Source organism: Gorilla gorilla, chromosome 21 (assembly GCF_029281585.2).
Source record: "Gorilla gorilla gorilla isolate KB3781 chromosome 21, NHGRI_mGorGor1-v2.1_pri, whole genome shotgun sequence".
Lineage (NCBI taxonomy): Eukaryota > Metazoa > Chordata > Mammalia > Primates > Hominidae > Gorilla > Gorilla gorilla.
The window spans coordinates 50,701,674-50,723,130 of NC_073245.2; the positions used below are offsets into that span (position 1 = coordinate 50,701,674).

General features: G+C 38.7%; 1 protein-coding gene across 4 annotated transcripts in view; it reads left to right on the forward strand.

The window, feature by feature from the left end:
* RALGAPB (Ral GTPase activating protein non-catalytic subunit beta) overlaps positions 1-21,457 on the forward strand; it is a 105,964-nt gene that overhangs the window by 17,432 nt on the left and 67,075 nt on the right. For all 4 annotated transcript variants that reach the window (XM_055373230.2, XM_019017373.4, XM_004062139.5 and 1 more), the window contains exons 3-6: positions 2,820-3,022; positions 7,222-7,385; positions 9,323-9,509; positions 18,945-19,076. In XM_055373230.2, coding sequence (XP_055229205.2) covers positions 2,820-3,022; positions 7,222-7,385; positions 9,323-9,509; positions 18,945-19,076 — 686 coding nt within the window. The remainder of the gene's footprint in view (positions 1-2,819; positions 3,023-7,221; positions 7,386-9,322; positions 9,510-18,944; positions 19,077-21,457) is intronic.

Genomic DNA, 21,457 nt, shown 5'->3' on the forward strand with positions numbered 1-21,457 from the left:
CAAGCGATTCTTCTGCCTCAGCCTCCTGAGTAGCTGGGACTACAGGCACACGCCACCATACCTGGCTAATTTTTGTATTTTAAAAATGTATTTTTATTTATTTATTAATTATTATATTTGAGACGGAGTCTCGCTCTGTTGCCCAGGCTGGAATGCAGTGGCATGATCTTGGCTCACTGCAAGCTCCACTTCCCGGGTTCACACCATTCTCCTGCCTCAGCCTCTCGAGTAGCTGGGACTACAGGCACCCACCACCATGCCTGGCTAATTTTTTGTATTTTTAGTAGAGACAGAGTTTCACCGCGTTAGCCAGGATGGTCTCAATCTCCTAACCTCGTGATCCGCCCGCCTCGGCCTCCCAAAGTGCTGGTATTACAGGCGTGAGCTACCGCACCCGGCCTATTTATTTATTTTTTGAGACAGAGTCTCGCTCTTGTTGGCCAGGCTGGAGTGCAATGTCGCAATCTTAGCTCACCGCAACCTCTGCCTCCCAGGTTCAAGCGATTCTCCTGCCTCAGCCACCCGAGTAGCTGGGATTACAGGCATGCACCACCATGCCTGGCTAATTTTGTATTTTTTTTTAGTAGAGACAAGGGTTTCTCTGTGTTGGCCAGGCTGGTCTCGAACTCCTGACCTCAGGTGATCCACCCACCTTGGCCTCCCAAAGTGCTGGGATTACAGGTGTGAGCCACTGCACCCGGCCAATTTTTGTATTTTTGGCAGAGATGGGGTTTTGCCATGTTGGCCAGGCTGGTCTCGAACTCCTGACCTCAGGTGATCCACAGTCCTTGGCCTCCCAAAGTGCTGGGATTATGGTTGTAGACCACTACGCCTGGCCTAGAATTATAAAATTAAACAATTGTGTGAAGATGCCACCAAAGATATCTTCTTGGTTTTTCATTTGATAATTAGGGACCTGCAATGTCTTTTAGAATCTCTTCTCTTATGTGGCTAAATCTTGCTACACACTGCTCTAAATTTGTCACAGCTTCACTGTGCTGTTATAGGCTTCTTTAACACTTACTGCAGTTAAACCACGTATTTCCTACCCTTAACCTTTGTAGTTGCTTTTGAGCTTAACAAATTTAATACATATATTTATCTTGTTAGATTTAACTTTGGTTTTAAGCTGTTGAAGCCTTTTTGAATCCTGAATTTCTGTCCAACAAGTTGGCCATCCTTTTTAGCTTTGTGGTATCTACAGATGATCAGCATACACTGTTTTTCTTTTTTTTTTTCCCCTGAGTTAGAATCTTGGCAGAGCCTTTGGCATGCCACTGAGCACCTTTTTCCAAAATGATCTTGGCATGTTAATCTACTGTTACTCTGTCATGTGGTGTCTTGACCAGTTGTAAATCTAGCCATTCTACCATCCTCTGGGCCATACGTCTCCATCTTGTCCACAAGGAGATCCTGGGTCTGTCTAGATTTCTTGCTAACACCCAGATACCCGTTTGCCGGAGAACTCTATTAATGGTATGGAGAGAATAGCTTCAAATTTCTAGTTGGAAGACCAGGGTTCAAGTTTTCAGCTCCACCTTTTATAAACCAGTGACTTATGCCAAATTGCTTAATCTTGCTAAGCTTCTGTTTTCTTATGTGTAAAGTAAGGATAGTTTACCCTGTCTACACAGAGTTATTGTGATGGCTAGATGATATTTATGAAAGTGCTTTGTAAACTGCAAGGACTACACTGTTGTCAGCCCTCTAAATAGTAACCCTATTAATAAAGGAATGAAGCTCATTTGGCATGGCTTGATCTTATTGAGCAGGCTGGGTCTTGGTGATCATGCTTCTCTTTTGTGAGTGTTCACTGATTGCTTAGTAATTTGTCTCAAAGTTTTGTCTGGAATTCACTTAAACTTTCCAGTTTACAATGTCTGGAATACAGTTTCCTCCCTTTTTTGCAAATTGGGGTTTCTCATAGATGGAGACATATAGCTCAGATGATGGTAGAATGGCTGAATTTATAATTGGTCAAGATACCACATGACAGAATAGTATTAGACTAATGTGCCAGAGTCATTTTGGAAAAAGTTGCCCAATGGCACCTTCTAGTTGGAAGACCAGAATTCAAGTTTTCAGCTCCACCTTTTATAAACCAGTGACTTGGGCCAGATTACTTAATCTCTACAATTACGACTGCCGGCAGCCTAGTGGTTCAGCCGTCTCTTAGGCAAGTTCTCTCAGTCCTTAGGATGTGATTCAGCTAGGTCAGGAGGCTGGGACTCATTCAGTGCAGCTAAATGCCTTGTTAAGATCTTACCCAGCTTCAATCCTTTTTCAGCTGTGTTTGTTCTTCATTTTAAGTATTATTATTATTTTTTTTTTGGCAGAGAAAACAGTTGTAAGAGTAAACAGTTGATCTTTCTTCCTGTTGTTTGTGCACTTGCATAATCTGGAGATGGAATGTGACTGACTTTATATGATTTTCTAAATGCTACACATACTTAAACATTAAGTGGAGAAAAAACTCTAAAATGTTCTATTTTGCATATCTAATCTCTATGGAAATTTGAAATGACCTGTATTTACCTTTTAGTTCACAGAGCAAATAATAATAATATCTAAAGGGTAAAAACCAGCATAGGCTTGATATTCAAAAATAAGTAATTTATTTTCTTCTTAAAGCTTTTGCTTGGGAAATTGTATGTTTGATATGTGAAAAATGCATTATCTAAAATAAATCTGATATTTACATTGAGACGAATATACTGTCAATTTAGAGGTTTTTGGCAATAAAAGAGATTGACATTTTAAATCAGTCTACTGAGATAGGCATGTGTAGTAATTCTATATGGATATTTTCTTTTGTCTAGGTAAAATGGACCATGGAAGTAATTTGCTATGGACTGACCCTTCCATTGGATGGAGAGACTGTAAAATATTGCGTTGATGTATATACAGACTGGATTATGGCTTTAGTGTTGCCAAAAGATTCTATTCCATTGCCAGTTATTAAAGAGCCTAATCAATATGTTCAAACTATACTAAAACACCTACAAAATCTTTTTGTACCAAGGTAAGCTATACCTGTCTATCTGGCCCATTATCAGGGTCATAGTAAAATATTCATAAATGTTACTATAGTATAGGAGCTGATTTCATTGTTAGTCCTCTGAACAGTGACTTCATGTGTTCAGTTAAAGATTGTATTAATGTGAATGTTAGGAGAGATGGGCTTATGTAATGTTTACTAGGAGTTTTTAACAGGTATGTGTTCTTTAAAGGTTTTTAGCTTTGCTTCTAAAATCTCGTACCTGTTAGATATTAAAATACTGTAACATCTTTCCCTTCTACTCAAAAAAACGTACTTTTGCCTATCACAATTCTTGTTTCCATTTAGGCTAAACACAACTAAGGGAGATGCATCTACCTTAATAGGCATCTTTCCTATGAGAGAATGAAGACACTTGAAATGATTATGGGCAAATTGTTAGTAAGCCAAAAGATTCCTCTTGATAGTTTGTTTCTGATTTTTTTTTCCATCTTCTTAGGCAAGGGCCTTAAATATCATAATATAGGGATACCTTCAAGGAGCAGTAGAACATGTTTCCTTTTGGTAAAGTTCTGGTTAGAGCTTTTGGTCTGTCATACGGTGAGGGACTTTGAAAACCAGCTCTGTAAGTTTTTAACTTTCTAAATATAGAAGGAAGATTACTTTGGAAAATCTGAATTAAAAAAGAGAAGTCTCCAGAACTCTGGTCTGTAGGCTCAGGTGTAAACAGCATACACCATGCATGAGATGCCTGGTGTAGTCTGGCCCCTAACTAGACTAGCTGTTCTGAATTCTGCATGAGTGCTGCTCTGTAGTCAGACTCGTAAGTCAGACATTCCTCTAAGACCTCTTAAAGATCCTTCCCATCATGATGTCTTTTTGTCTTCTTCCTCTTCCTTCTCTCCATCACCACATCTCGTTCTTGTTGGTTCTTTAATTCTGCCTTGTGAGGAGAAGTCCTACCTAACCACTCAGGCCCACAGCGATCACACCTTCTCTGAACCTATATGATACTTTCTGCATCACTCTTGTATCTCTCACTGTTTTGTTGCTTATCTTTTAAAATGTGTGTCTCCTTTCCCCATCTAACCAACTCAAAGGCAGGAACTCTGTTGTCTCTATTTTAGGCTTCCACAGTATCTGGTGCAATACTGGTATTTTAATACTTAGTACTTATCTTAGGTGTCAGTTAAATGCGTGTTGTTTGTATTTATTGATTTCACATGGAATTAAAAACAGGAAATGGGCCGGGTGCAGTGGCTCATGCCTGTAATCCCAGCATGTTTGGAGGCTGAGGCGGGTGGATCTCCTGAGGTCAGGAGTTCCAGACCAGCCTGGCCAACATGGCGAAACCCTGTCTCTACTAAAAATACAAAACTTAGCCGGGCGTGGTGGCATGTGCTTATAATCCCAGCTACATGGGAGGCCGAGGCAGGAGAATTGCTTGAATCTGGGAGGCGGAGGTTGCAGTGAGCCGAGATTGCACCGCTGCACTCAGCCTGGGTGACAGAGCGAGACTCTGTCTCAAACAAAACAAAACAGGAAACGGTTGGGAGTACTTAGAATATTGTTTATAAGCAGGTTCTTCTAAAATGGTGTAATAGTTTTAATACTTTCTTGTTATCTTATTTAGGAGCCTACTGGGCTTTTTCTTCGTGCCTGGGATAGTCTCATGAGTAGTATTGTCACTGTGTCTCTTTCCTCTTTGTAAGCCTACTACCTCTCAGTGCTCAGTTAATTTGTATTGATGAAAAAAAATTAATGGCATTTGAGTTAATTAGGCTTGTGCCTTTACTTTTCTCTTTTGAGAAACATGACTACCTTATAAATGGTTTTGGTAATTACCTTGTTTTCTCAAACGTATGTGTGCATAAGTGTTAGTAAATTCTGAGAGGGTACTCAACTGAGAATTAGAGTTCTCTTCCTGGCTAATGTTTTAGGAAAATTAGCTGAATATTTTCAATGCTAAGTATTGGTGTTATGATCTCATCTCCCATTATTTGAAGTTTTAGTTGTTTATTTGATTCTGATAGTTCACAAAACTGTCATCTAAGTTTACTTAATTAGTTGTTTTTATAAAAACTGACATTCAAAATGGAGGGAACTGCCTTTGCCATTTTGCTAGAGATTATGTCAGAATGAATGTAATATTTCTCTTTTGCCCATCAGTTTGATTTTTTTTTTATGATTGAGTGAAGAGTAAATCATCTTTTAAAGTTGGTTAAGGTTTTAATTGCTCACATATACTATACTGTACTTTAAAAAAACATATTATTGTTCTGAAGCAGGGTTAGCAAAGAGTCAGATAGCATTTTAGGCTTTGCGGGTCATATAGTGTTATAATTAGTCAGTTCTGCTGGTGTGGCATGAAAGCAGCCATAGACAATATGTAAATGAATGATCATTACGGTGTTCCAATACAACTTCATTTACAATATAGATAGTAGGCCAGATTTGTAAACTCTATTTACAATAAAAGATAGCAGGCCAGGTTTGACCCATTGGCCAGCATTCACCACCACTGTTCTAAAGCAGTTTTTCTGAAGATCACAAGTTACATTTTAAAAAGTAACTTGATATTTTTGAAAGGGAAATCTCTGGTGTTTAGCTCTTCTGTTTTTTTTAATGTAAAGGTTACCTTGTTTCTTTTAGCTTTAGAACTTTGGACCCTGCCTCTGAATTTAGGCCTTCTGAATGAGGAGGAGCCTCAGTACCTGAGGAACAGGTATTTCCTTTCCTGTCATTGGGCAAATACCTGGAAATGGTAGGTAGACCTAAGTTACCATGTAGGAGGCATGCACTCTTGGAAGGGTGTCAGTCCCAGGGCCATTAGTGGTATTTTTATTTCTTATTCTGGGCTTCCTCTTATATTACTTGATTAGGTTTGGGGCTATGCTATAGTTTTTTATTCTTCTTCAAGTAAGCCAGAGCAATAGACACAAGCTTGAGCCTTAGGGCTTTACATGGACTAGATCCACCTTTACTAGATCCACCTTTAGCTGAATGTGGAACATCTCCCCGCTCCTGGAGGTGCTTGGCTCTTCCTAGGCAATTTTCTCATCATTTTGCTTTAGGTCTGACTTCTTTAGGGAAAACTTAGTGGTGTCGTTTGCTTGCAACTCTAGGGTAAGTGTTTCGTTTTCTGCATCATAGCCCAGAATCTGAGAATCTCTCTTCTAAGGTTGGGTTGACAGTTCTAAGGGAACTCACTTCATTTTCTGGAATTTCTTGAGGAAACTCCCCAGTCTGATTCAGGTATGTTTCTATCAGTTCTTCGTGACAAATGACAATATATAGAAACTTGGCCTCAAGACTTTTTTCGGTAATATTAGATACTTCTCTTGGGTTTCCCATAAGAGATCTGGAGGCCAGCTTACCACTTGCTAATACATTGGATTTCCTACTATTCTCAAAATTCTCAGTGGTCTACTTTGGAAAGTGAGGCTGAGGGCTGGGGCCTGGACCTCTATCTTCATCTTCAGTCCTAGCCAAAATACTTTGATCTGTTTTATAGATCATTCTTCTTTATAAGATTTCCGTTGGAAAAAATGGTCCTGCAGTGAGTTTTAAAACTGTTGTTCCAGGGTATCCTGGGAAACTTGGAGCCTCCATCTTTGGCTAAGTGTCTTTTTCTAAAATTAGAGCAGCAGTAGCAGTTATTTATTTCTGAAGCAATGCCTGCATACCTCATTAATTTTGGGGACCTATTAGGCTATTCCTTCTGGCCTGTAGGCCCTTCTCTAACAGACCTTAGCTTCAGAGGGACTATGAGCACTGTAAAATCACATGCAGAATTCTTGCAAATATGTGTTTAAAAAAATTAAAAAGAATACTAAGGCCATTCTGCTTCAATGTGAGCAGCAAGGGTGGCGGTGGGTATTTACTTGTTCATTCAACAAAAACCTATTGAGTGTCTGCTATTATGTGTTAGGCACATGTTAGACATAGAAAATCCAGAAGTGAAGTTTATGTTCTAGTATTCCCGCCTTCCTCCCAGAAGCTTTCGAGTTCTCATAGGAGTGGTAGGTTTAGATCCCAGAGTGCTTAACTTTACGATGAGTAAGAAGTAGCTTTAAACTGAAGACGGTATGCCTAGCCCTCTCTGCTGATAATATTAGGGAGCTTCATTGGACCACTGCTTGCTACATCCATAAGTCACCTGTCCTGAAGCTGTTGCTGTCTCTCCTCCAGGCTTGTCAGTGATATCTGTCTGTCTTCTTCAGACAGGAACAGGGTTCCAGTCAGATTCGACTATGCTTGCAGGTCCTGAGAGCCATCCAGAAACTGGCCCGCGAGTCATCTCTCATGGCCCGAGAAACTTGGGAAGTCTTACTGTTGTTTCTTCTGCAGATTAACGACATACTTCTGGCCCCACCAACTGTTCAAGGTTTGTTTATTTATTTTTTTTCTAATTTATTTCTGAGCTCCAAATACAGTTCATCTTTAAACTCAGTGAGCGGTAGACTCATTGGGGATTTAAATTTTGGCATGATGGTTTACAAACAAAGGTTAACAGTTCTTAGAATGGAAACCCTCAGGCACAATATAACTTTAGCCCTGATGAAGTTATTTTACCTTCAGTAATGATTTTGCTAATGTAGGGAGGGACTCAGTGAATTATGCATGTTTGATAGTGATGGGAACAGTAGCTTGTTTAATAGGATAGGCCAGGCGCAGTGGCTATAATTCCAGCACTTTGGGAGGCCAAGGCAGGTGTATCACCTGAGGTCAGGAGTTCAAGACCAGCCTGGCCAACATGGTGAAACCCCATCTCTTCTAAAAGTAGAAAAATTAGCCAGGCGTGGTGGCACACACCTATAATTCCAGCTACTCAGGAGGCTGAGGCAGGAGAATCGCTTGAACCTGGGAGGTGGAGGTTGTAGTGAGCCAAGATTGCGCCACTGCTCTCCAGCCTGGGCGACAAGAGCAAGACTCTGTCTCGAAAAAAAAAAAAAAAAGAAAAGAAACAACTAACCAATTAAATTAGAGCCTATAGATAATATATTACAAAGTAGTTATCAAAGTAGAGTCTGAAAACTTGGTAGTGACAGAAGATATTTTACTCAGCAAATGAAACCTCCAAAGTCTTTAACTGTTCTATTTGGAAGTGTGCCAGTTTGCTATTCATTAGCTAGCCATTAAGTGCCTCCAGTTTTATAAGACTTTACAGTGTATTTCAGAATCCCTGCTTTGTATATAGCACAGTATATATAAACTATAAGTTGATCGATCATCTAGTTCCAAGTTCTCTTGTTGCTTATTCATTGGTGTACTCTGTTGACTAACACATGTGAGTGTGCTTGTGTTCTCACACAGATGCAGTATTCAGGGAAATATCTAAAAGGAAGCATGGAATTTCAGTGTGGGAAGGGATGCGATGATAGTAATACTCTGTCTGGTATTGACAATAGCTGGACAGTCATTGATTCATCACCTCTCTGCTACTTACTCCCCATGCCAGGGGTCTCAACAGCATGAGGCAGACAATTCATCCCCCTCTTGGGCTCTTTGTTGTTGAAACTTTGGTTTTGCTCATTTGAAACACACATTCTTAAAACTTTTCCTGTGAGTCCCAACTTTGCCTTCTGGAGCTATGCGGTGTAAAGACCACTGCTGTTTTTCCACCTGGTTCCAGGGCTTAGAACAGGGGAACAGCCCCATTTTCATGGTTAAGGCTCTGTCCTTCCCAACACCAGTCCTTTTGCTCCATTATTTGTCTCTCTGTCTCTCTCCCTTGAAGGGTGGCTTTCAAATACTTGGAGTATTGTATGGCAAAGTTTGGAGGTAAAAAGACATGGGTGTTTGTTGTGATTCCTTCACTTACTGGCTGCATGAAGTCGGAGAAGTTACTTAAACTTTCTGAATCTAAGTTTTCTCATCTTCAAAATGGGTATAATTAGCAGTTGGTATTAGGTATTACAGATACCTGCCCTGCAGAATTAATGTGAGGATTATATGAGGTCATTTGTATGAACTATTTGGCATAGAAACTGACTCATAGTAGTCAGTCATCATAGGCAGTCATCCTTTTCCTTCTCCCCTGTGTCCCTCTGTCCCCCTTGCTGGAGGATTAAGGCCTTCAATAAGAATTGAACAGGGCAACTTGAAATCTTTCAAAGTAAAAATTTTTTGATGTGTCTGTGATTTTGGGTACAGGAACTCCTAAGAATTGCTTCTCATTTTTACTGTTAAATGATTATTTGAAAGTCAAAACTTAATATTGCACTTATTTTAATTTTTTGACCAGTTCTCCCAAATCAGTGTCTTAAAGATTCTGCTTTAAAAATAAGTTTGCCAAAGATGTGTTTTCTTTTCATTGGTAAGGTGGCATTGCTGAGAATCTAGCAGAGAAGTTGATTGGTGTTCTCTTTGAGGTGTGGTTACTAGCTTGTACTCGGTGCTTCCCAACACCTCCTTATTGGAAAACAGCCAAGGAGATGGTGGCTAACTGGAGGCATCACCCAGCAGTGGTGGAGCAGTGGAGCAAGGTCATTTGTGCACTCACTTCCAGGTAGGTTATTGTCATTGCCCTGCCTTCCTTCACTTGTCTGACCTTAGGCAGCTTTCTGGCATTCATGGAATACATTATAACAAAGGCTGGGTCTGTTATTACTGTACTTTAGATACAGAATTGAGCCACTTTTTAAATATAGATATAACAGTTTGGCTAGTGCCTGTTTAAAACATTTCAGAATAATCAAGTATTCTTGAGAAACAGATAAATTTTATACCCTACTTCCCCCACAAAAAAATTCCACTCTTATTTTGATCATTAAAATACGCATAATCATTATTTTAAAGAAACAAACCATGGAAAGGTATAATAGAAAAGTTCTCCTGAAATCCTACCATGTATATTTATATATAATTTTACAGGAATGAGACCATATTAGACATGCTACTTTATAACCAAAGTAGGCAGTTTTTTTATAATAATAATTTTACCTTTTTGCCATTTATATTTAATACCATCACTGTTTTATAAGTACACTCTTAGGTTCATTTTTTTCAGACTTATTTTTTCATTTCAATCCTGATTTTAATATGCAAGCATACCTTGTTTTATTGCACTTGACTGTATTGAGCTTCACAGATACCATGTTTTTTTTTTTTTTTTCCAAATTGAAGGGTTGTGGCAACCCTGCATCAAGCGAGTCTGTCGGGTGCCATTTTTCCAACAGCATGTGCTCACTTTGTGCCTCTGTCATATGTTGGTAATTCTTGTGTATTTCAAACTTTTACTGTTATGGTGACCTGTGATCAGTGATCTTTAATATTAACATTGTAATTGTTTTAGAGTGCCACGTACTACACCTATGTAAAATGGTGAACTTAATTGATCAATGTTGTTTGTGTTCTGACAGCTCCACTGACCAGCTGTTTCCCGTCTCTTTCCCACTCTTGAGACACAATGATACTGAAATCAGGCCAATTAGTAACTCTATAATGGCCTCAAAGTGTTCGAGTGAAAGGAATAGTTGGATGTCTCTCACTTTAAATCAAAAGCTAGAAATGATTAAGTTTAATTAGGAAGGTGTGTTGAAAGCCAAAACAGGCTGAAAGCTAGGCCTCTTGCACCAAATGGTTAGCCAAGGTGTGAATGCAAAGGTAAAGTTCTTGAAGGAAATTAAACATGCTACACCACTGAACACAGGAATGATAAGAAAGCAAAACAGGCTTATTTATGATATGGAGAAAGTTTGAGTGGGCTAGATAGGAGATCAAACCAGTCACAACATTTTCTTAAGCCAAAGCATGATCCAGAGCAAGGCCTAACTGTCTTCAGTTCTATGAAGGCTGCGAGAGGTGAGGAAGCTGTAGAAGAAAGCTTAAGAAGAGGCCGAGGTTGGTTCATGAGGTTTAAGGAAAGAAGCCATGTCTATAACGTGAAAGTGCAAGCTGAAGCAGCAAGTGTGATGGAGAAGCTGCAGCAAGTGATCCAGATGATCTAGCTAAGATCATTGACGAAGGTGGCCTCACTAAACAACAGATTTTCAGTGTGCATTAAACAGTCTTGTATTGGAAGAAGACACCATCTAGGACTTCTATAGCTAGAGAGGAGAAGTCAGTGCCTGGCAAGCTGAAGCCCAGTGCTCATTTACCATTTGGAATATCCTAGGGCCCTTAAGAATGATGTTAAATTTGCGCTTGCCTTGGCAGCCCATATACTAAGAATGATGTTAAATTTATTCTGGCTGTGTGCAGTGGCTCACACCTGTAATCCCAGCACTTTGGGAGTACGAGGTGGGCAGATTAGTTGAGCTCAGGAGTTTGAGACCACCCTGGGCAACTTGGCAAAACCCCATCTCTGGTGTGGTGGCTTGTGCCTGTAGAACCCGCCTCCCAGGTTCAAGTGATTCTTGTGCCTTAGCCTCCCGAATAACTGGGATTACAGAGGTGTGCCAACATGTCCTGCTAGTTTTTGTATTTTTAGTAGAGGTGGGAGTTTCACCATGTTGGCCAGTCTGGTCTCCAACTCCTAGTCTCAAAACAATCCACCCATCTCAGCCTCCCAAAGTGCTTGGATTACAGGCGTGAGCCACTGTGCCCGGCCTGACTTTCAAATCTTACTTAAGAAATACAGCTGACCATTGAACAACATGTATTTGAACTGTGTGGGTCCACTTACATGTAGATTTTTCTCAATTAAAAATAGTGGAAAATTTTTTTGAAATTTGAGACAATTTGAAAAAATGTGCAAATGAACCGTGTATCCTAGAAATATTGAAAAAATTAAGAAAAAATTAGGTATGTCATAGGCATAAAATATATGTACATGCTAGTCTTGTATCATTTACTATCATAAAATATACACAAATGTATTATACTAAATTAAAATTTATTAAAACTTATGCATACAAATGCTTATAGACTATATACATGATACCATTTGCAGTAATGTAAACAATAGGTAAAGAAATGTAAACAAACATAAAAGCTGCAGTATTAAATCATAATTGCATAAAATTAACTGTGGTACATACTGTACTACTGTAATAATTTTGTAGCCACTTCCTGTTGCTATTGCAATGAGCTCAAGTGTTGTGAATATTCACTGAAAACTCCATGTGACACTAATCATCTCTGCTTGAGCAGTTAATCTCTTCAGTAAATAGTGTGTCTCAGTAAAAAGTGATGTCTCAGTTTTCATTTATTTTTCGTCATATTTAATTTACAATACTGTAAACCTGGAATAAGTAATACCATGGGACCCATAGGAAGTGCCACCAGTGGTGCTGGAAGTGCTTCCAAGAAGCAGAGAAAACTCATGACATTACAAGAAAAAGTTGAATTGCTTGATACGTTCTGTTGTTTGAGGTCTGCAGCTGTGGTCACCTGCCAGTTCAGGCAGACAATTGACTTTGTAAACAGATGACATAAACTTATGGTATCAATAAACACAGTACAGTGCTGTAAATGTAAATGTGTTTTCTCTTTTATATGATTTTTTTTTGTTTGAGACAGAGTCTCACTTTGTCACCTAGTCTGGAGTGCAGTGGTGCGATCTCAGCTCACTGCAACCTCTGCCTCACTGCAGCCTCTGCCTACCATGCTCAAGTGATTCTCATGCCTCAGCCTCCCCAGTAGCGGGGATTACAGGCGTGAGCCACCATGCCCAGCTAATTTTTTAGTATTTTTAGTAGAGTCAGGGATTCTCCACGTTGGCCAAGCTGGTCTCTAACTCCAGGCCTCATGTGAGCCGCCCCACCTCTGCCTTCCAAAGTGCTGGGATTACAGGCATGAGCCGCTGCACCTGGCCCTTTTTTATGATTTTTTTTTTTAAAGAGGGGGTCTTGCTGTGTTGCCCAGGCTAGAGTATAATGGCTATTCACACCTCCTGGGCGCAAGCTGTTTAGATTGGTGCAAAAGTAATTGCGGCTTTTGCCATATTTTAATTACTCTTGTACCAACACAATATCTTCTGCTTCAAGCCTTCCAAGTGTCTGGGACTATGGGTGTGCTGCTGCATCTGATTTTCCTTATGATTTTCTTAATAACATTTTATTTAGCTTTCTTTATTGTAAGAATACCATATATAATACACATACAAAATATGTGTTAATTATTTGTTATTGGTAAGGCTTCTGATTAGAAGTAGGCTATTAGTAGTTAAGTTTTAAGGGAGTCAAACATTATACATAGATTTTTCAACTGTATGAGGGGCCAGCACCTCTAGTCCCTATTGTTCAGGGGTCAACTGTACATTCTGTAAGGTTATAGCTACCATATCAACATTAACAGGAGTTTGGAAGAAGTTGATTCCAACCCTAATGAATGACTCTGAGGGGTTCAGAGCTTCAGTGGAAGAAGTCACTGCAGATGAGGTGGAGAAGTAGCAAGAGAACTACAAATTAGAAGTATAGCCCAAAGAGATGACTAATTGCTGCAATGTCATGATAAAACTAATGGTGAGGAGTCTTATGGATGAGCAAAGAGTTTCCTGAGGTGGAATCTACTCCTGGTATAGATGCCATGAACATTGTTGAAATGACAGCAAAGTATTTAGAATATTACATAAGCTTAATTGGTAAAGTAATGGCGGAGTTTGAGAGGGTTGACTCCGATTTTGAAAGAAGTTCTACTATGGATAAAATGCTATGAAATGGCATTGCATGCCACAGATAAATTTTTTTGTGAAAAAAAGAATCAGTCCATGTGGCACACCTCATTGTTGTCTTATTTTTAAAAACTGCCACAGCCACCCCAACCTTCAGCAGTCACCTTCCTGATCAGTCTGCAGCCATCAATGAGGCAATACCCTCCACCAGTGAAAAGATGACTCTAGATGACGCAAACAAATGGAAAAACATTCCATGTTCATGGATTAGAAGAATCAAAATCATTAAAATGACCATACTGCCCATAGCAATCTACAGATTCAACACTATTCCTGTCAAACTACCAGTGCCATTTTTTCACATAACTAGGAAAAAACCTATTCTAAAATTCATATTGCAACCAAAAAAGAGCTCTAATAGCCAAAGCAAATCCTAAGCAAAAAGAACAAAGCTGGAGGCATCACATTACCCACCTTGAAACTATACTAGAGGGCTACAGTCACCAAAACAGCATGGTACTGGTACAAAAACAGATATATAAACTAATGGAACAGAATAGAGAACCCAGAAGTAAAGCTGCATAACTATAGCCATCTGATTTTTGACAGTCAATAAAAACAAGCAATGGGGAAAGGACTCTCTATTCAATAAATAGTGCAGGGATAACTGGCTAACCATATGCAGAAGAATGAAACTAGACTCCTACCTTTCACCATATACAAAAATTAACTCAAGATGGATTAAAGATTTAAATGTAATACCTCAAGCTATAAGAATACCAGAAGAAAACCTAGGAAACACTATTATGGACATTTGCCTTGGGAAGGAATTTATGACTCAGTCCTCAAAAGTAATTGCAACAAAAGCAATCGACAAGTGGTACCTAATTAAACTAAAGAGTTTCTGCACAGTAAAAGAAACTATCAACAGAGTAAACGGAAAACCTACAGAATGGGAGAAAATATTCACAAATTATACATCTGACAGAGATCTAACATCCAGAATCTATAAGGAACTTAAAACAATTGAACAAGCAAAAAACAACCCCATTAAAAAACAGGCAAAAGACATGAACAGACACTTATCAAAAGAAGACATATAAGTGGCCAAGAAGCATATGAAAAAATGCTCCACATTACTAATCATCAAACAAATGCAAATCAAAACCACAATGAGATACCATCTCACACCAGGCAGAATGGGTATTATTAAAAAGTCAATAAAACAGTAGATGCTGGCAAGACTGCAGGGAAAAGGGAATGCTTATACTCTGCTGGTGGGAATGTAAATTAGTTCCAGCTACTGTGGAAAGCAGTTGGGATATTTCTCAAAGAACTTAAAATACGACTACCATTCAACCCAGCTATCCCATTGCTGGGTATATATCCAAAAGAAAACAAATTGTTCTACTGAAAAGACACATGCGCTTTTATATATTGCAGCACGATTCACAATAGCAAAGACATGGAATCAGCCTAGATGCCCGTCAGTGGTAGACTGGGTAAAGAAAATGTGGCACATATGCACCATGGAATACTATGCAGCCATGAAGAAGAATTAATTGTGTCCTTTGCAGCAACATGGATGCAGCTTGAAGCCATTATCCTAAGTGAATTAACACAGGAACAGAAAACCAAGTATCACATGTTCTTATATAAGTGGGTGCTAAACATTGGACATAAAACTCATGGACATAAAGATGACAACATTAGAAACTGAGGACTGCTGGTGGGGGAAGAGGAGCAGTGTTGAAAAGTCCAGATGATGGGATCATTTGTACCCCAAGCCTCAGCATCATGCAGTATACCCAGATAACCTGCACATGTACCTCCTGAATCTAAAATTAAAGTTGGAAAATTTTAAAAAGGGAAAGGATTATGACTTGGTGAAGGCACAGATAAATTATTAGCATCTTTCAGCAGTAAAATGTTAATATTTTTAAATTAAGGATGTGCATTGATTTTTAAAGATATAATCCTATTGCATACTTAATCGACTACAGTATAGTCCAAACATAACTTTTATATGCATTGAGAAACCAAAAAAACTTGCATGCCTTGCTTTTTGCAATGTTTGTTTTATTAGGGTAGTGTGAAACTGAACCTGCAAGATCTCGAAGTTATACCCGTATAACTCTAGATATAGATAAGGGTTCTTTAAAAAATATAATACCCTTATCACACCCAAAAAAGTTGACAATTCTTTAATACCAGTTAGCCAGTCAGTGTTCAAATTTCCAGGTACAATTGGCCCTCTGTGGGTTCTGTATCCATGGACACAGCCAGTCAGAGATCAAAAATATTTGGCAAAAAATTTCACAAAATTCCAAAGAGTAAAAATTGAATTTGCCTTCTACTGAGTACTAGATCGAATCTGTGCAAATGAAGGGATGTGTATGCATTGTATTTGGTATTATAAGTAATCTTGAGACGATTTAAAGTATATAGGAAGATGTGTGTAGGTTATATGCAAATACTAAATTATTTTATGTAAGGGGACTTGAGCATCCATGGATTTTGGCATCTGAGGGGTGTCCTGCGTCAATCCCCCATAATTCTGAAGGACAACTGTATAGGTTTCTGCTTTTTCCTTTCCTTTTTTTTTTTTGACAGGGTTTCTTACTCTGTCACCCAGGCTGGAATGCAGTGGTGCAATCACAGCTTACTGCAGCCTTAATCTCCTAGGCTCAAGTGATCCTCCTGCCTCAGCCACCTGAGTAGCTGGAACTGCAGGCGTGCACCACCCACCATGCTTGGCTAATTTTTATATTTTTGGTCAAGATGGGGTTCCTCCATGTTGTCCAGGCTGGCCTTGAACTCCTGGGCTCAAGCAGTCCTCCTGCCTTGGCCTCCCAAAGTTCTGGTATTACAGGCCTGAGTGACCACGCCTGGCCTAGGTTTCTGCTTTATTTTTCTTTGCAATTTTTTTGTTGAAGAAACTGGGTTGTCTTACAGAGTGTTTCACATTTTGGATTTGTCCACATGGTTAATTACTATATTTCTCTGCCCCGCTGTATTTCCTATAAACTGGTAGTTAGATCTAGAGACTTGATCTCATTCAGGTTTGATAGGGGGCAAAGAGAGGGGGTGACAGGAACAAAACTTTATAGGTAGTGTTATGTATCAGAAGGTAGACTTCTCTTTTTCTGAGTTAATAAAATGTTTAGATCTTTATTATTATTTAAACTAAAAAATGAAGCTTTGGAATATTTTGTCGATTCTAGTATATCACAGAGAACATGAATATTATGAATCTAGCCATGAGCGGTGGCTCACACCTGTAATCCCAGCACTTTGGGAGGCTGAGGCAGGATGATTGCTTTAAAAAAATTATGAATCTGTTTTTAAGTAATGCTTTTATCTTGATTATAATCACAGTACATGCTTATAATAGAAAATTTGGAAAATGTAGGGACAGATACCTATCATTCAGAGCCAACCCACGTTAACATTTTAATGTATTTTTTCCATTTAGTTCCCTTCTTAAAAATGCCAGTTTGAAATTATTCTATATAATATCTGCTTTTTTCATTTGATATCTGATTCTTGTCACTTTAGTTACACAAACTTTTTCTCATTAAATAGCTGTTGAGATCATATTTTTAATGGTTTTGTAGTTTTCCATTATATAATTGGAATTATAATTCATTTAATAATTTCCTTGTTATTGTTGTTGTTATTTTTGTTTTTTTGAGGCAGGGTCTTGCTTTGTTGCCCAGGCTGGAGTACAGTGGTATGATCAGGACTTATAGCAGCCTCAACCTCCCCAGGCTCAAACAATCCTCTCACCTCAGCCTCCCATGGCAGCTGGGAGCTACAGGTTCATGCCACCACGCCCAGCTAATTTTTGTATTTTTTGTAAAGATGAGGTTTTGCATATCGCCCAGGCAGGCAGGCCTCAAGCTCCTGGACTCAAGTGATCCACTAGACTTGGCCTCCCAGAGTGCTGGGATTGGAGTGCAGGCGTGAGCCACTATGCCAGCGTTGTTTTTTTGTTTTTGTTTTTGTTTTTCTTTTTTTTTTGAGATATGGTCTTGCTCTGTTGCCCAGGGTGGAGTGCAGTGGCGCAGTCATGGCTCATTGTAGCCTCGATCTCCTGACCTCAAGCAATCCTCCCATCTTCCCCTGCTGTTTTGATATTTATGTTGTTCCCATTGTTTTATTTTAAAAATATTGGTGATATGAATGCTTTATACATAGTCTTTATATGTATTCTGATTATATTATCTTTAGGTAGAGAATAATTGAGTTAAAGGGCTTTGAATAGTTTTAATACATTTAGAATATTACTATTAAGTAATTAAGTTGTTGAGTTATTTTTATGGTATGTCATAAATTCTGAACTTCATGTAAAACTATTATAACTTAGTTATATGGCAGAAATTTGCAGCGAGATGAATCTTTTAAAAAATTTAAATATTGTATGATTATATAATTATATAAGTATAATTACATATATAAATAGCTATAATTTATAAGTAATATGTAATGTGTATATGTCAAACATATTACATATAAACATATAAATGTCACAGAAAGACATTTAAAAACTAAGATCACTGACAGCTGAAAAACACAAACTATAACTACAAAATGGGAAGAAATGATAAAAAATGATTAACATACCTAACTTATAAAAAGGTCATAAAGAATAATTCAGAATCACTGATACACAAGTAGAAAAATTAGGCTAGTCAAACCAGAAAGAGAAGAGATGCAAGGAAAAACTTTAAGAATCAGTTTACAACAGAATAAATGTCCCACAGAGCACATGGATGGGGCTGGAAGAGGGACAAGTAAAAAGTGATGAAGCTGAACTGAAGAGAATTACTATATAAAGGACAGCAGGAAGTAACAGTATTTTAATACTAATTATTTTAAATTATTTAAGTATCTTAAATAATTTAAAACACTCTTTTTTTGGTATACTTGTTTATTTTACCCAAAAACTCGTGTATCTTTTAAAGAAGACGCTGATAACAACACGTGTATTACATATAAAATATATACACCAGCATATACTCTCTTCTTCCCAGCTTCTTTCCGTTAGAAATCATCTTGAAAGTCTCCAATTTGTTTTCAATGTAAAACTTTTTTTTAATGAACACATAATAGTTGTACATATTTGTGGAGTACATAATGTTTTGATATATATATAAAAAATGTGTAGTGATTGATCAGAGTAATTAGCATATCCATCATCCCAAACATAAAAAAACTAGAAATCCTCTTTCAGTTTGTCTGTTTTATAAATGAGGGTTTCCATATGTCTTGTTCACTTATGTGAGGTACACATGTTTCATCCATTTTCTCTGTCTTCTTTCTATGCTTGAGTGTATTTTTCAGTCTGTTAAGAAATGGACTCAGTGGTGTGCATTTATTTTCTAGATTGCTACGCTTTACATATGGTCCTTCATTTCCTGCATTTAAAGTTCCCGATGAAGATGCCAGTCTGATCCCTCCAGAAATGGATAATGAGTGTGTTGCACAGACATGGTTTCGCTTTTTACACATGTTAAGGTATTGTTATTTTATTATTTCATGTGCCATTTACCTAGTAAGTATCTTAGGGCAGGAACCATGCTGTAAGTCTCTTGTTTGAATTCAGAATGTGGACACTAAGCACCATTCATCAAATGGAATCCAGCTGGACAACAAGCACATTTCTGTCCTGTGCCTCCTGCTCTCCCCGTCCCAGCAGGGTTAGGCTGTCCTCAGCCACTCTTGGTTTACACGCTCTAGGAACGCGTTCCCTGTGGTAGATGCCGCACTTGTTCTCTTGCCTGTTACTGCAGCCAGGCTGATGATCTTTCTCTTGGGATTTTGTCACATTCTGTGGGGACTGGAGGTTGCCTTGCTCCTCTCTGTGCCCAGCACTGACTGGTCAGTCTGCCTCTCAGAGCCCTCCTCCAATAGCCTGTTTAAAGTTTCAATGGGAGATACACCCTAAAATTTCACAGAGGGGTATACTGCTACTTCCTGCTGTCCCTGTCTTTTATATAGTAATTCTCTTCAGTTCAGCTTCATCACTTTTTACTTGTCCCTCTTCCAGCCCCATCTGTGTGCTCTGTGGAACATTTATTCTGTTGTAAACTGATTCTTAAATTTTTTCCTTGCATATCTTCTCTTTCTGGTTTAACTAGCCTAATTTTTCTATTTTGTGTATCAGTGATTCTGAATTACTCTTTATGACCTTTTTATAAGTTAGGTATGTTAATCATTTTTTTATCATTTCTTCCCATTTTGTAGTTACAGTTTGTGTTTTTCAGCTGTCAGTGATCTTAGTTTTTAAATGTCTTTCTGTGATCATTTTCTATTTCCTTTGTGTTCTTTGATCAGATAGTCACCTATGATTTCTTCCAGTGTTGTTTCCTTTGTAATAGTAAGTTCTTTTATATACCTCAGGATCTGTCTTTATATATATATAAACACACACACGCACATACACACACACACACAGACACACGCACGCATGTAGTTTGCAGAGATGGGGTCTTCCTACGTTGCCCAGGCGGTCTCAAACTCCTGGACTTAAGCAATCCACCCACTTCATCCTCCCAAAGTGCTAGGATTACAAGCATCGAGCCACCGCACCCAGCCTGGAATTTGTCTTTAGTTCACATATTACTGCATTAATTTCTTCATTTGTTTTTATATCAGATTCACACTCTTATTTTAACTTTATAATATTTACTGATATTTAGTAGGTCTAATGTCTTTTTCTCTTTTTCCTTCTCTTAGAATATTTATCTCTTCTTGCCTGTTTAACATTTCAGATCAATTTTAGAACCAATTTTTCAAGTTACAAAACATAAGCAAACAGAAGGAAAAACCTCAATGAAACCTTCTGGGGTTTGGATTGTGTATTAATTAGGGTAAGGAATATGTTCTGCTTTAGCAAATGAACTTGAAAATCTTTTATAAAGTCTGGAGTCAGGACTGGCTCTGCTCACATAGTCGTTCAGAGACCCAGCTGGCAGAGGCTCTTTCATCTTCAACAGATGACTCCATTAGGGCCTCAGTGTTATAAGCAGGATTCTCGTATCTGGCTAGCAGATGGGGAACAGAGAGCAAGGAAAATTTTGTGGGAGGGTTTTATGTGTCAGGCCTTGAAGTAATATAAATCACTGTTACTCATATTCCATTAGCCACAACTCAAACACACACCACACTTAATTGCAAGAGAACAGAGAAGAAAAGAGAAAGTGGTGAACAGCTAGCCAGACTCTGCCAAAGATGAGAATTGTATTAAGCTTGTATTTATATTTAGGAAACACTGATATCTGATATTGAGTCTGCCTTTTTTTTTTTTTAATTTTTTTAGTATTTATTGATCATTCTTGGGTGTTTCTCGGAGAGGGGGATTTGGCAGGGTCATAGGACAATAGTGGAGGGAAGGTCAGCAGATAAACATGTGAACAAAGTTCTCTGGTTTTCCTAGGCAGAGGGCCCTGCCGCCGTCCGCAGTGTTTGTGTCCCTGGGTACTTGAGATTAGGGAGTGGTGATGACTCTTAACGGGTATGCTGCCTTCGAGCATCTGTTTAACAAAGCACATCTTGCACTGCCCTTAATCCATTTAACCCTGAGTTGACACAGCACATGTTTCAGAGAGCACGGGGTTGGGGGTAAGGTTATAAATTAACAGCATCCCAAGGCAGAAGAATTTTTCTTAGTACAGAACAAAATGGAGTCTCCTATGTCTACTTCTTTCTACACAGACACAGTAACAATCTGATCTCTCTTTCTTTTCCCCACATTTCCCCCTTTTCTATTCGACAAAACCGCCATCATCATCATGGCCCGTTCTCAATGAGCTGTTGGGTACACCTCCCAGACGGGGTGGCGGCCGGGCAGAGGGGCTTCTCACTTCCCAGACGGGGCGGCCAGGCAGAGGCGCTCC